This window comes from Nycticebus coucang, chromosome 5 (assembly GCF_027406575.1).
Source record: "Nycticebus coucang isolate mNycCou1 chromosome 5, mNycCou1.pri, whole genome shotgun sequence".
NCBI lineage: Eukaryota > Metazoa > Chordata > Mammalia > Primates > Lorisidae > Nycticebus > Nycticebus coucang.
Window position 1 is genome coordinate 52750957 of NC_069784.1, and position 14774 is coordinate 52765730.

At 43.3% G+C, this 14774-nt stretch overlaps 1 protein-coding gene across 1 annotated transcript; it reads right to left on the bottom strand.

Annotated features, from left to right (window-relative positions):
- Window positions 1-10276: 10276 nt before the first annotated feature.
- TXNIP (thioredoxin interacting protein) lies at window positions 10277-14571 on the bottom strand. Its single transcript, XM_053591787.1, has 8 exons — window positions 13968-14571; window positions 13302-13374; window positions 13044-13191; window positions 12836-12938; window positions 12452-12708; window positions 12189-12345; window positions 11923-12074; window positions 10277-11800 (listed from the first exon to the last, which is right to left on the bottom strand). The coding sequence occupies exons 1-8, from the start codon at window positions 14215-14217 to the stop codon at window positions 11765-11767; spliced, it is 1176 nt and encodes a 391-aa protein (XP_053447762.1). The 5' UTR covers window positions 14218-14571; the 3' UTR covers window positions 10277-11764.
- Between the last annotated feature and the right edge of the window lie 203 nt (window positions 14572-14774).

Here is a 14774-nt window from a genome sequence, read left to right on the forward strand (position 1 = left end):
ACAAGAGCAGCATGTGTCCAGCTTCTGGTGAATTCATTCCATCTGCTGAATTTCCCCCACCTTAGTTTCAGCTCAGGCAAGCTAAAGATACCTTAGGCATTTGACCGGTCATTTCCAAGAACTTGCTTCAGCCCAAGTGGCAGGAAGATCAGCAAGAAAAGAGACAACTCCTATAGGAGAGTTCAAGGTCATAGTCTGCAAGCTTGTAGGACTCAAATCAAGCCACAAAGAGATTTCTGACGGAGGAAGGGGCTGGAGAGTCAAGTCCTTTTCATTTCCCCTCATCGTATGTCTGGCCAGAAGACAGAGAATAGACATGAGCTAGACAAGAATAGCTCAGTTAGCTAACCTGGCCAAACCGGTGACAACATCTTCTCTACTGACCTTTCCCCTACTTTGGCCCACGTTTTCCCCAAGGTCATTTGAGACCACAAAGCTGGAAATAAATTTTCTAGTTTCCTGGTATTATCTCAAAAAGGCCTTTGCCTTATCCCCAGTAGGCTTTAATTTGTCTTTTTGTATGTTGGAGAAAAGGAAGGTTCCCCTACAACCCTAGTGAGAGTCACTGGGACGATACTGATCCAACCCTAATTGCAAGACCTCAGAGTCTAGATGCTATCACCTTGATACCCAAGACATTGGAGAAGGAATCTAGAGATTTCTCAGACCTGATCCTGACTAATGTGGGAAGGGGCTATGTCCCCACATCAGAGTCTAGAATTACTCTTCATGTTCAAACTGCCCCTCATCCTAGGATCCTCAGCAATGGGTTACACTCCCAGCCCCTCCCTGGATAATCCCCATCCTGTGGTTCCATTTCTCTTGGTGTAAGTAGAAAAAGGGGGAAAACATTCAAACCCTGCTTCAAACGTTTTGTTACACCAGGGCGAATTTGATAGTACTAGAATAGGAAAGAGACTAATCTTTGTTTTACCAAGAAAGAAGGAAGAAAGAAACCCACCCAAGTTCAGATAAAGATTTGAGGTCTTTCATGTCTCAGGGAGAATGGGTAAAGTCCCATTTGGACAGAGAAAGCAGCTCTGGTACCTCTCCTCATACTCTGGTATACATGACCAGAGATGTAGCCATTTGGGAGAGGAAACAGAAAATGCTGATCAGCCCTTTTCTAAGTCTTCCATTTCCTTTCCCCAGCCTCTTTCCTGGAGCCTACACAATCTTTCCTGTCTGACCATACTTGGCTGCCCTTGGCACCTCACCTTTCCCTTACTTGGACTGGTTCCTGTTTTAAGACTTATGCTGAACCACCAGTCTAACACCTGCCCAGAGATATCAGGGATGCCTGTAAACATCTCAGGAGCAGCCCTGGGCCAGGCCAGGAGGGGTAGCTTAGGACCAGTTAGAGAGCTTATCACTTGGACTCGTTCTTGTTGCCTTTCAGATTCTTTTCCTCTTCCTCTTTCCCCATGTCTTTTTCTCCATGTCTCTCTTTGCTTCATGCCTTCATACTGTGCTTCTTAAATCAGGTTATTCATGGAATAATTCTGTGAGGAATGTTTGGAGCCACAGAATACACACAGCACATCTTCCAGAGTGTTAATTTTACTTTTAAGATTTGGTGGGTGAAGAGAAATCATTTTTATACTAAAACCAACACAAATGTATTATGCAGTGTAAATCAAAATTTACATTTATAAAGATGAAATAGGTACTTCAAAGACATTTCTGGCTCACCATAGGCTACTTTGGACTGCTCTGAGAGCCCCAGGGGACAATAATTCACTCTGTTAGGGTTCTGTAGAGGAAATATCTTGGAGGCTCTTCTTGGAGCAGAGGTAGCAAGCTAAGGTAACCCTAAACACCACACAGGAGCCAGCTAGATACAAAGGAGTGAGGTAGGTGGGTATAATGCAAAAGGGAATACTGAGTACTGGCAAACCAGCTCTAGCTGGCTCCCTTCAGCCATTAAAGAATGTGATCCAGTGTAACCAGATAGGATTGCTTTTTAAGAGACACCACAAGGTAGATTTTAGAGAAACCTGGTTTTTAAGTGTTTACAATTCAATTTTTTTTGAAGAAATTGTATAGGTTTCTGTCTACACGCTGGTCCTGCGTAGAAGCCTCTGGCTTAGAGTTTCCCCTGTGATGCTAAAATCAAGACATAGGGAGAGAAACATGAAGCATGGTGAGATCTCCCCTCCCTAATCTTTCTCCCCCACAGCTTCCCACCAGTCTTCAAGCATCAATATCTGATTCCCTCCTCCACCCAGAAAGTAGAGTGACAATATCAGAAGGGGTGCTGAGATAGAAACGAGGTGGGGAGTCTTTGGATTTAGAAAGGTATTCAGCAGTTTAAAGAGATCAAGGGAAGAAGATGGAGCACTAAATTAGGAATTTTCATTTCTCCTTCCTTATCTCCCTTCCTAACCTTTAAACCTTCCTCACTGTCAAAAAGATATTCTGGGACAGGTGTGGTGGCTCATGCCTGTAATCCTAGCAGTCCAGGAGGCTGAGGCAGGTGGATTGCTTGACTTCAGGAGTTCGAGACCAGCCTGAGCAAGAAGGAGACCTTGTCTCTACTAAAATAGAAAAACGCGAGGTGGCTCATGCCTGTAATCCCAGCACTCTGTGAGGCCGAGGTGGGTGGATAGCCTGAGCTCACAGGTTCAAGACAGGTCTGAGCTAGAGTGAGACCCTGTCTCTAAAAATAGCTGGCTGTTGTGGTGGGCGCCTGTAGACCCCGTTACTCTGGAGGCTGAGACAACAGAATCTCTTGAGCCCAAGAGTTTGAGGTTGCTGTGAGCTATGATGGTACAGCACTCTACTGAGGGCAATAAAGTGAAACTGTCTCAAAATAAATAAAATAGAAATAGAGAAGCTAGCCAGGAGGTGCCTGTGGCTCAAGGAGTAGGGCACCAGTCCCATATGCCAGAGGTGGCGGGTTCAAGCCCAGCCCCGGCCAAAAACTACAAAAAAAAAAAAATAATAAATAAAGGAAAAGCTAGCCAGATATTGTGGTTGGTGCCTGTAGTGCCAGCTATTCGTGAGGCTGAGGCAAAAGAATCACCTGAGCCCAAGAGATTAAGGATTCTGTGAGCTATGACACCATAGCTCTCTACCTGGGGTGACAAAGTGAGACTCTGACTCAGAAAATACAAATGATACTCTGATCTAAAGTAGAGATCACACACAAAAAAGATATTCTGGACTTGCCCGCACTCTACCTCTCTCCCAGCTTCTCCACCTCACAGGTGACCTAGTTTTCTAAAACCAGAGGCAGAAGCCAGTGTGGGGGTTCATGCCTATAATCCCAGAATTCTGGGACACCAATACAGGTAGATTGCTTGAGCTCAAGGGTTTGAGACCAGCCTGAGCAAAAGTGAGACCCTATCTCTAATAAAAATAGAAAAGCGGTGGCACCTATAGCTCAAGCAGCTAGGGCGCCAGCCACATACACCAGAGCTGGCAGGTTCAAATCCAGCCCAGGCCTGCCAAACAACAATAACAACTACCACCAAAAAATAGCCAGGCGTTGTGGCAGCTGCCTGTAGTCCCAGCTACTTGGGAGACTGAGGAAAAAGAATCTCTTAAGGCCAGGAGTTTGAGGTTGCTGTGAGCTGTGACACCACGGCACTCTACCCAGGGCAAGAGTTCGAGGCTCTGTCTCAAAAAAAAAATAGAAAAGCTAGCCAGCCGTGGTGGCGGGTACCTTTAGTTACAGCTACTCCAGAGGCTGAAGTAGGAGAATCATTTGAGCCCAGGAGTTTGAGGTTGTTGTGAGCTATGATGATGCCACGGTACTCTACCCAGGGCAACAGAGTGACATTGTCTCTAAATAAATAAGTAAATAAATAAAACCAGAGATAGCAGATCTTGCCTTGTCAGACTTTATCACCATTTCTAACCTATCTGACCTCCATGAATATTTCTTCCACTTCCAAGGTATATTAAACCCAAAGCTGGCCTTCCATATTCTCAAATTCTGTTTCTAAGAGTTGTTGGCAATGGGGTGTATGAGAGGGGTTGCAGGGGAGTTTGGGGCTCCCCTGCAGGACAGCTTGAGGAGGTAGAACTGCAGAAAAGCCTATGAATATCACTGGTAGGGTTATTCTTTTCTCTAGGGCAAGTGAAAAAGCCATTGGCCCCTGCCCTACTACCCCCTTCCTGATTTGCAGGGATATAGAGGTAAAAACATCTTGGAATCTAGAACAGGGACTGCAGTTTCTCAGAGTTAGAAGGTGAGGTAAGCATGAATGACTAGGAATAAAGAGAAATGGAACAGGAGACTAAAGATTAACCCTGAGTCTGGATAGATGGAGGAAGTCAGAATTTGACAGGTGAGATGGAGAAGGGTCATAAGCCATAGAACCATATAAGGGCAGCACAGTTCTCATGCCCCTGAACATCCCCTCCCCCCTCAGCCACTGAAATCCAGTCTCTGTCCATCTGTCTAGGTGGTTAAAAATACCCAAGCTGGGAATCTAGCCACACATTTCCAAGAACCTGTTTACTGACCATTTGATTGACTTGAAGAGGTAGTCATCAGCTCCATCACCCAACAAGGACTGAGAATGGACCTTGCTTGACATCTCAGGATTGAGGGCACGTGGAACTCACAACCCTGTCCCCATGTTCCTGCTTTCTTCCTTCTTCCATCACTCTGTCGCCTGAAGATGACCAATCAATTGGTTGTCAGAAAAACCCCGGTGTCCAGAGTCTGTTTATTTTTTCCTTCTTATGTAACAGGTCCAGCAGAAAGTAGGGAAGGGTCAAGCGAATGAAAAGGTCAGGACAGAACAGGAATAGCCTAGATAGGCTAAGTTGGGCCTCATCAGGGCACTCACCTCCACTGACCTTTATGCTACTCAGTTTAGTCCATCTCAGGGAAAAATACCAAGTTCAAGACCAGTCTGAGCAAGAGTGAGGCCCCATCTCTACTAAACAGGAAAAAAAAAGTGTAGCCAGGCAATGTGGCAGGAGGATCACTTGAGCCCAAGAGTTTGAGCTTTCTGTGAGCTATGATGGCACCACAGCACTCTACTCAGAGCAACAGAGGGAGACTGTCTCAAAAAAAAAAAAAAAAAGAAAGAAAGAAAGAAATAAAAAGGCCGGGAGCAGTGGCTTACGCCTGTAATAATAGCACTCCGGGAGGCCGAGGCTAGTGGATTGCCTGAGCTCACAGGTTCAAGACCAGCCTGAGCAAGAGCGAGACCTTGTCTCTAAAAATAGCCAGGTGTTGTAGTGAGCGTCTGTAGTCCCAGCTACTTGGGAGGCTGAGGCAAGAGAATTGCTTAAGCCCAAGAGTTTGAGGTTGCTGTGAGCTATGACTCCATAGCACTCTACCAAAAAAAGAAAAAAGCACTTTCTTGCCATTGCTCTAACACTTCACATATATTTTTTAAATTCTCACAACAATCTTCTGAGATATAGGTACTGTTATTACCGCCTATTTTTCAAATGAATAAACTATGGCACAGAGAGGTTAATAAAGTTGCTCAAGATCATGCGGCTAGTTAAGTGGTAGAAGTAGGATTTTATAATAATTTAGATAGTTTAGCTTCAGGGACCATGTGCTTAACGACTGTACTGTACTATACTATATACTATACCTATATATGCTATAATATGCACTATTTTTCTTGCATAGCATAGGAAAGCTAGTTCCTGAACTTTTTCCAGGTTCTAGACTATATGGAGGTGGATGTGAGATCAGAACAGAAAAGGGACAAAAATCTTCTCATCTCTCAGTCTAGAACTATCGAGATGAGGGTGCTTAGCACAGTAACTATAGCCATTGCAGGGTCAGGAAAATATTTGCCTCATTCACATTATAACTTTTATCACCTAGAGGTGGTCAAGGAAAGAACTTTAAGAGGATCTGCATTGACAGAATTGGACAAAGGTCACTGGGCACATCCCTGTAGTCCCAGCTAAGTGGGAAGCTGAGGCAGGGGAAGATCTTTTGAGGCCAGGAGTTTAAGGCTGTGCTGTGATTGCACCTGTGAATAGCTACGGCACTCCAGCCTGGGCAACGTAGTAAGACCCTGTTCTCAAAAAACAAACAAAATATTAACAGTGACTCGCACCTGTAATCCTAGCAGTCTGGGAGGCTAAGGTGAGTAGATAGCCTGAGCTCAGGAGTTCAAGACTGGATTAAGCAAAGCAAGACCCTCTCTCTACAAAATAGGAAAACTAGCCTATTTTAAAATGCATTGTAGCAGGTGCCTAAAGTCCCAGCCACTTGGGAGGCTGAGACAAGAGGGTTGCTTGAACTCAAGAAGGTTGAAGTTGCTGTGAGCTATGATGTCACAGCACTCAACCCCGGGATGACTGAGTGAGACTCTGTCTCAAAAAAAAGAATTTGGCAAAGGTCACTCCTGACCCCACTTCATTTCCTTCAGTTCCTGTGTGATTGTTTTTTGCTGACCAGGTGCTGGGTCAGATCCTCTTGCCACACTTTTCCCTCCCAATGTCTCATCCCAATTAGATCCTAGTGTTTTCAGACTGTTCAGAGGTACCAGTCCAGGTATCCAAGGACCCTGGTTGTAGAAGTACCTGCCTTTTCCTTACTAATTTTGTTTTCTTTAGCTCCTTTCTCTCTTTAGTTTTCTTTCTGACTTCTCTCAGAGCTTCCTACACCAGATTGGACCTAATGAATAAATGATGTTCAGACCTCTATCTCCTCCAATGGCTGCTCATGTAGGTTACAGCTCTTTAAAAATTAAAAGGCATATGAGAAGAGCATGGGCAAAGAAGAGCCAAAATATTCACCCACTTAAGTAGAGATACAGCTAGGCCAGTACCAAGGGATGTCAAATTAAAGGAGCTTGAATGCAGAAAATATCCTGGAGTGAGGTAAAAGTTGTGTATAGAAGGCAAAAGGAAGTGGAGTGGAGACTTTTGTGCTCTAAGGGAGGATGGGTTTCCTCTGGGGGAACAGCTCTGTTGTTTGCTTCCTTAGATTTTCATGTGCTGCTCAACATAGCAGTCACTAGTCACGCAAAGTCATTAAAGTTAAATTAATTAAATAATTAAAAATGTGGGGCTGGGCACAGTGGCTCATGGCTGTAATCCCAGCACTCTGGGAGGCCAAGGAGGGTGGATTGCGTGAGCTCAGGAATTTGAGATCAGCCTGAGCAAGACTTCCGCTCACTGCCATGGCAATTGCAACAACAACAAAAATAAACAAATGGGACTTCATTAAACTGAAAAGCTTCTGTACAGCCAAGGAGACAACAACCAAAGCAAAGAGACAACTACACAATGGGAAAGGATATTTGCATATTTTGAATCAGACAAAAGCTTGATAACTAGGATCTATAGAGAACTCAAATTAATCCACATGAAAAAAGCCAATAATCCCATATATCAATGGGTAAGAGACATGAATAGAACCTTCTCTAAAGATGACAGACGAATGGCTAACAAACACATGAAAAAATATTCATCATCCCTATATATTAGAGAAATGCAAATCAAAACCATCCTGATATACCATCTAATCCCAGTGAGAATGGCCCACACCACAAAATCTCAAAACTGCAGATGCTGGCATGGATGTGGAGAGAAGGGAACACTTTTACACTGCTGATGGGACTGCAAACTAGTACAACCTTTTTGGAAGGAAGTATGGAGAAACCTCAAAGCACTCAAGCTAGACCTCCCATTTGATCCTGCAATCCCATTACTGGGCATCTACCCAGAAGGAAAAAAATCCTTTTATCATAAGGACACTTGTACTAGACTGTTTATTGCAGCTCAATTTACAATTGCCAAAATGTGGAAACAGCCTAAATGCCCACCAACCCAGGAAGGGATTAACAAGCTGTGGTATATGTATACCATGGAATACTATTCAGCTATTAAAAAAAATGGAGGGGCGGCGCCTGTGGCTCAGCGGGTAGGGCGCCGGTCCCATATGCTGGAGGTGGTGGGTTCAAACCCAGCCCCAGCCAAATTAAAAAAAAAAAAAAAAATGGAGACTTTACATCCTTCGTATTAACCTGGATGGAAGTGGAAGACATTATTCTTAGTAAAGCATCATAAGAATGGAGAAGCATGAATCCTACGTACTCAATTTTGATATAAGGACAATTAATGACAATTAAGGTTGGGGGGAAGGAAAAGCAGAGAGGGAAGGAGTGAGGGGGGTGGGCCTTGGTGTGTGTCACACCTTCTGGGGGCAAGACATGATTGCAAGAGGGACGTTACCTAACATGCAATCAGTATAACCTGGCTTATTGTACCCTCAATGAATCCCCAACAATAAAAAAATAAATAAATAAATAAATAATTGAAAAACTAGCCTGGTGTTGTGGTGGGTGTCAAAGGATCACTTGAACCCATGAGTTTGAGGTTGTTGTGAGCACTCTACTGAGGGTGACAAAGTGAGACTCTGTCTCAAAAATGAATAAATAAATAAATAAAATAAAAATGTAGTTCATCAGTAGGCATATTCTAGAGCTCAACAGCCACAGGTGAGTACTGGTAACTGTATCGGACAGCACAGGTAAAGAATATTTCCATCATCATACTGTTATTTTGGATAGTGCTGGATTAGGGGTATTAAGGTTATCAGGAGGGAATGCATATGTTCTGGCCCTTCCACCATCCAATCTCTAAGAGGTCTTGGGTATAAGTTACCTACCCTCTCCCTGCCACTGCCATTCTCATATCATGTATCAGTGGCCAGATTGGGGACACAAACAACCACGATCAAGTGCTCCCTGGTCTCTCCATCCCTTTCTCCTGCCCTCTGGTCTGCTCTTGTCCTTGATCCAACTACTCCAGCCCCTGGAAAACAAGCTGCAAAAGAAACTTTTCCATTAACTTTGACCTGGTTTCCTGGTCACAGATTCAATTGGGTGGAGCTACTAAATTCTTGAACAGGTGAAGGGTGGGGGATTCAAGTGAGAGTCACTGTGGCAAATAGAGCTAGGGACTGACACGTTGGTAATGAAAAACAGAGACTCAGAAAGCCTGGGGAGAGCTGTAGAGAATGAAAGATAAATGAAAAATGAAGACTGAAATGGGAAAGGATCTTTTCAATCCCATTGTTCAACTCATTTATTTTATGTAGAACTTCTGGGAGCCTGATACTTGGAATCTGTTTGTGGACACCCATAGCAAAGCCAATCCTCAAATAAAAGCCAGGACTACATCTGTCTGCAAGTACTTAAATTAGCTAGAAATCAAATAATGCATGGACCTCAACCATCCCAGGGTTTCTCACCTGTCACTCCTTCAATTAAAAGGAGCAACCAGGTGCAGTGGCTCACTCCTATAATCCTAGCACTTTGGGAGGCTGAGGCTGGAGAATCACTTGAGGCCTGAGCAAGAGCAAGACCTCATTTCTACAAAAAATAGAAAAATTAGCTGGGCATAGGAGTTCAGGCCTGTTACTCCCAGCTACTCAAGAGGCTGAGGCAGGATTGTTTTAAGCCCAGGACCTTGAGGTTGCATTGAGCTATGACCATGCCACCGCACTCTAGCCTAGGCAACAATAGACACTGTCTCAACAAAAAAAGTGGAATTGTAGAATTTATCTGTAATTATGATCCTACAAGGAAGAAAGAGGAAAGGATAAGTGTAGGGTTGAATATTTAGCAAACATTTACTGCTATTATATACTTAGGATTGTTTTTTGAGACAGTTTCATTTTGTTGGTATGCCTTGTGGAACAGAGTAATGCTGTGGCATCATAGCTCTCAACTTCAAACTCTTGGGCTCAAGCCTCACGTTCAATCCTCTTGCCTCAGCCTCCTGAATAGCTGGGACTACAGGCACCCACCACAACACCCAGCTATTTTTAGAGCCAGGGTCTTGTTCAGGCTACTCTCAAACTCCTGAGCTCAAATCAAGCCATCCCCTGCCTCTGCATCCCAGAGTGCTAAGATTACAGGGGTGAGCAACTGCAGTCAGCCCAAGAATTTTATACTTGTAATTTTATGTCCTGAATTTATCCTTATCAGCATATAAACCTCCACTCTTACATCCCCTCACAAACATTTCCCTGTATTTCAAGAACTCATGAACTACTCCCTATCTGGTAAAATTTAATGATTAGCCATGGATTTGGAAAAAACTACCTTAGGCCCCTGGAAGATCCCAGGGAAAGACCAAACATAGCCCCAATTCCTTCCCTCTTCACCCCTCCAATCCCCACTTTAATGATATTTGTTAGAGTCAACAGGAAATATTCTTTCCACGGGATTTTCAGTAGTATGGAATGTGAAGTAAAGGCAAGCTTTACTTAACAGGCACACCTTCTAACAATTTCTCCAATTCCATCTCAGACAAGAGAAAGAAAAACATTTGTCATTAAAAAACCTTTTATTTTCTTTTTAACAAAGAATACCCCCATCTAGGGTGAAAATATATCTGGTTAAGTACAAAATATAGTTTTTTATCATACAAAAAGATAATTAAAAACAAAAACAAACCATTGTCAGCCTATACTTTCTGGCTGTAATGATTCTCAGCAAGGGTGGAGCTCAGTGCTCTGACACAGGACAATGAACAAAGTGCTATGGCTGAGGGTGACTGACCAAGTATTGGCAGCTGCAGTGACAGAGGAGCTAATATCCCTATCTCCTAACACTGGGCAGGAAGGGAGTTTGGGGGGCTTTTGTGAAGACTTGCCCTCTGGTTTCTCATGGCAGTGTCTGGAGGCTCTGATCAGTGTTGGGTGTCTTGATCTAGAATTCCTCCATGGGTTTTGGAGAAGTGACAATGAGCAAGGCTGACAGCAGTAGCCCTTTTATATAATTAAAATGTTAGAGTTATATAATATTGTACACTGGGACAAAGTCTCAAAAGTGTAACACTTTTTTTGTCATTGTGCTTACCCCTAGAGACATAGTAGACCAGTTTTAGCTTATATTTAAAAGGAAAAAGAACAAAAAATTTGACAGACACTAAAGTGCTAAGAACATTTACCTTAGAATAAATTCCAAGGACTCACATGAAAAGAAAAACACATTCTCCCATATGAAAATGTTTACAAAAAAAGAATACAGTGCAATAGGCTCTAAAAATGGCTTTTAAGACCTTTGGTGAGACAGTTACTATTGCTTTAAGCCAGGTTAAGGTATATTCCAAACAAAGACAACCTTAGAGCAGCTTCCCTTTAATTCAGTGGTTCTCAACCTTCCTAATGCTGCAGCCCTTTAATACAGTTCCTGTGGGTCATGACCCACAGGTTGAGAACCACTGCTTTAATTCATAGGGAAAGCTCTTTTCCAAACCAAACTAGCCCTGGAAGGTTTTTTTTTATAAGTATAAAAAGTGGGGGGGGGAGGTGGAATACACAAATTTTAAGAACCTCCTTTCCCAAAGTTTTGGCCACGATTTTCCTTCTCATTCTCCTAGTTTTGCTAAATCGGCTCTGTTCCACAAGGCATAGTTAAAGGTCCTATGTTGTTACAATAATCCATAAAAATCCTCCAAAAAAAATCTTGAGAAGACCGTGTTAGGGGACCATTTCTACCCGACTCATAACTACTAAAAATGCCTCCACTTTTTCAAGATCTGAGAAAAAAATGGATGGGCAAGTTTTTTTAGCTTGTTTAAAACCCATCCAGCAAACACCCCTATATCACAACACTGGCCCTGGCTGAAGATAAATCCACACTCTTAAGGCCCAGGAGACTGCCTGCTGATCATTTCCTACATTAGGAAGTCAGAGGCTGTGGTGGATCCACACCCCACTGTAGAGACTATTTAGTCTCTTTAAAAAAGTGAAGAATCCAGGAAGAGAGGCAGAAAAGAAACAAGTAGACACAGCTGCTTCTTTTCTTCTACATGCTCACTGCACATTGTTGTTGAGAATGCAGGGATCCACCTGGAGGAAGAAAGAGACCCTTTTAGTTTATATAACTACAAGAAAAAATTACTTTGGCCATCCAAGTCCACTTCATATAGAAGGATCAGGACAAATGTAACGGTAAAAATGACAATTCTCACCTCAGTGTAAGTCGGTGGTGGCATGAACTTGAACTCAGGAGCATACATAAAAATAGGGCTGTCTTGAGAGCCATCCATGTCATCTAGCAGAGGAGTGGTGGGGCTCTCCAGTCGGTGATCTTCAGGAATGATATCCATATAGCAAGGAGGAGCTAAAAAGAGAAAATATGTAGAGGTAAGAAGCCTAACCAAGAGATGCTGGACCTTCACAGTTTTACCTACCCAAGCAGACCAAAGGGGAAGAAAAGATATTATGTCTGGCTCACCTTCTGGGGTATCAGGGATGTTTAGATCTACCCAACTCATCTCAGAGCTGGTCCGGCTGGCCATGCTGGATGTTCGGCTGCTTAGACCTGATCTGCTGCCAATTACCAATGGCAAATCAAGGATCACTTTCTTTGAGCCAGGGACACTAACATATATCTAAAAAAGGAAGATGGCAGTTTTGTTGGATGAGGTCTGGAGAAAACCCAACTGTTAAGGTAACAGATAAACAATTTGTCTCCTATAGCCACTCCCATCCACTCACCAGTAAAGAATATTCAACTCGAAGAATGTTGCAACCCAAGATAGACGGTCTGATCTTCTGCACCCGAAGGCTCTTGCCACGCCATGATGCACATGTCCCTGAGATAATATGATTGCCTCTGACTGATGATAACTTCTGAGTCAGCACCTTGGTCTGGCCATTGGCAAGGTAAGTGTGGCGGGCAACAATGGCAGCTTTGGGGACCACAATTCGAGAACATGTATTCTCAAAATCAGCATGGATGGAAATGTCATCACCTAGCAGAAAGATAAAAACTTACTAAGAACAGTTTATGATATTTCCTTGCCCCAGCCCTGTGCCCTCACATCCAAACCCGGAGTGTCTATTATTATCTGTCTACCATTTTAAGCACTAGGTTTTTACCTTCACAGAATCCTTTTCTGTCAATTCGAGCAGAGACAGATACCCGCCCATCAGGAATGAACATGCAGGAAACTTTCTTCTCCTTTTTAGCAGACACGGGTGCCTACACAGAATGAGACCAAAAAAAAAAAAAGTGTTTTGAGATGCCCAAGCACTTCATTTATCATTCCTGTGACCCAGAAAAACAGAATCTTAAAATGAACCTCACCATTAAATCAGGGGTATTGACATCCACCAGATCCATCACTTCAAAGCTTTTCTTTATTTCTTGTGTTGGCTGGCTGGGGCGATCAAGAAAAGCCTTTACCCAGTAGTCTACACATCCATATTTTCCTTTGAAAGATGTTCCCAGAGGCCTGTGTCAAGAAAAACAATTTTCAAATGCTCTTCAGGAACAGAAAGTGATCAAAGACGACAAAATATTTAGAGATAGAAGAGTCCACATATGCATTTAGTTGATACCTACCCCTGAGGAAGCTCAAAGCCGAACTTGTACTCGTATTTGTTTCCAGGTCTCATGATCACCATCTCATTCTCACCTGAAGGGAGAGAAAAGTGAGCAACCTTTAGGTTTCTTGTTACACTTAAAATGCAGCTGTGTGATAAAAGAAAGCTGAAGTAGCAGACAAGGGTTATTATAACAGGACAGTTTCATCCCTTATGTTCTTAAATTAGAGATTCTGATGCATTTGGGGGGGGGGAGCGACAGTTACAAAGCCCTATAAAATCCCCTATAAAATCATTCATCCCTTATGTTCTTAGAGATTCTGATGCATTTTTTTTGGGGGGGAGCGACAGTTGCAAAGCTCACCCAGGTGTTACCCTACTAACATCTCCAACAGAAAGCAAAGCAAGAATAAGCCACTTAGACATGCAAGAGCCTTTAAATAGCTCATACAACACTCTCAAGGACCACCTTTAGGTAGGACATAGTACCCTAAGAAATTGTTCAAATCATCACCCTTGGGGAGGGGTATAGGGCAAATGTTTGCAGATTAAAATTAAAGAGGAAGCAACACATTAATTCAAACCAAACTGAACAATTTAAAACTCTTAGTACAGGTTCTAGTAATTCCTTTCAATTCTCTTCTCTCATCAGCTTTCCCCTTCCAACACTGAACTGAGCAAGTACCTGTTGGCTGGTCGTCCAGGAAAAGCCTGTCTTCGTAGCGTAGATAGTCCAAGGTCTGCTTGCACTGCTGGGATCCCTGCATCCAGAGGACTTTGGCCACTCCGCAAGCCAAGATCCTAACGGCTTTGACTCGAGTTACTTCACACACCTCCACTATCACCCGTCCGGCTACCTTCTCGCCACTGCCATACACCTTTTCAGGATCGTTGAAGGCCACCTCAAAAGACTTGATCTTCTTGAACATCACCATGATTGGGCTGAGTTGGCTCAAGAGTCGGAAACGGGAGTGAAACAAAAAACCAAAACCCTCAAATCCAAGAAGGACCCTTTGCAGTAAATTATCCCACGCTTCCTAAGGAGTGAGCCTGTCCTTCAACAGGTTGGGTTTAAAAACAAGATTTAAAGACGCCCACAAAGGAATCTTAACTATTTAGTTTTTAAAAAAGTATCCAAATTTTTTAAGCTGCCGGTTAGCCAAAAAATTTCAAGAAAAGAAATAAAATAAAATAAGGTCTTTCTTTTTTTTCTCCCTAACCGCGAGAGAAAAGAAAATCCAGATCTCAGTAAAAAGAAAGAAGGTATCAAGCTGGAGCAGAGGAGCGAATCTCTAGCAGGAGCCGGAAACTGGTCTATATAGTAGCCCCGGCTGCGGAACCACGCGAGCACCGGCCTGGAGGCGCGTGCTGTCCTCGTGCACAGCCATCCCATTGGCTGTCCGGACTTTGTTTACCAGGAGTCCGGCCAATGAGCAAGCTTGCAGAGGCGCGTGGACACGGTATGCTCCTGGCGCGGAAAATGGTTGTTGTG

Excerpts from the sequence above, each read along its gene's own strand:
- TXNIP (XM_053591787.1), bottom strand. The coding sequence starts at position 14,217 with ATGGTGATGTTCAAGAAGATCAAGTCTTTTGAGGTGGCCTTCAACGAT. Across the intron at positions 13,375-13,967 it reads CCTGGACGACCAGCCAACAG|GTGAGAATGAGATGGTGATC; the intron begins GTACTTGCTCAG and ends CTCTCCCTTCAG. Across the intron at positions 12,709-12,835 it reads CAGAAAAGGATTCTGTGAAG|GTGATGACATTTCCATCCAT; the intron begins GTAAAAACCTAG and ends TCTTTCTGCTAG.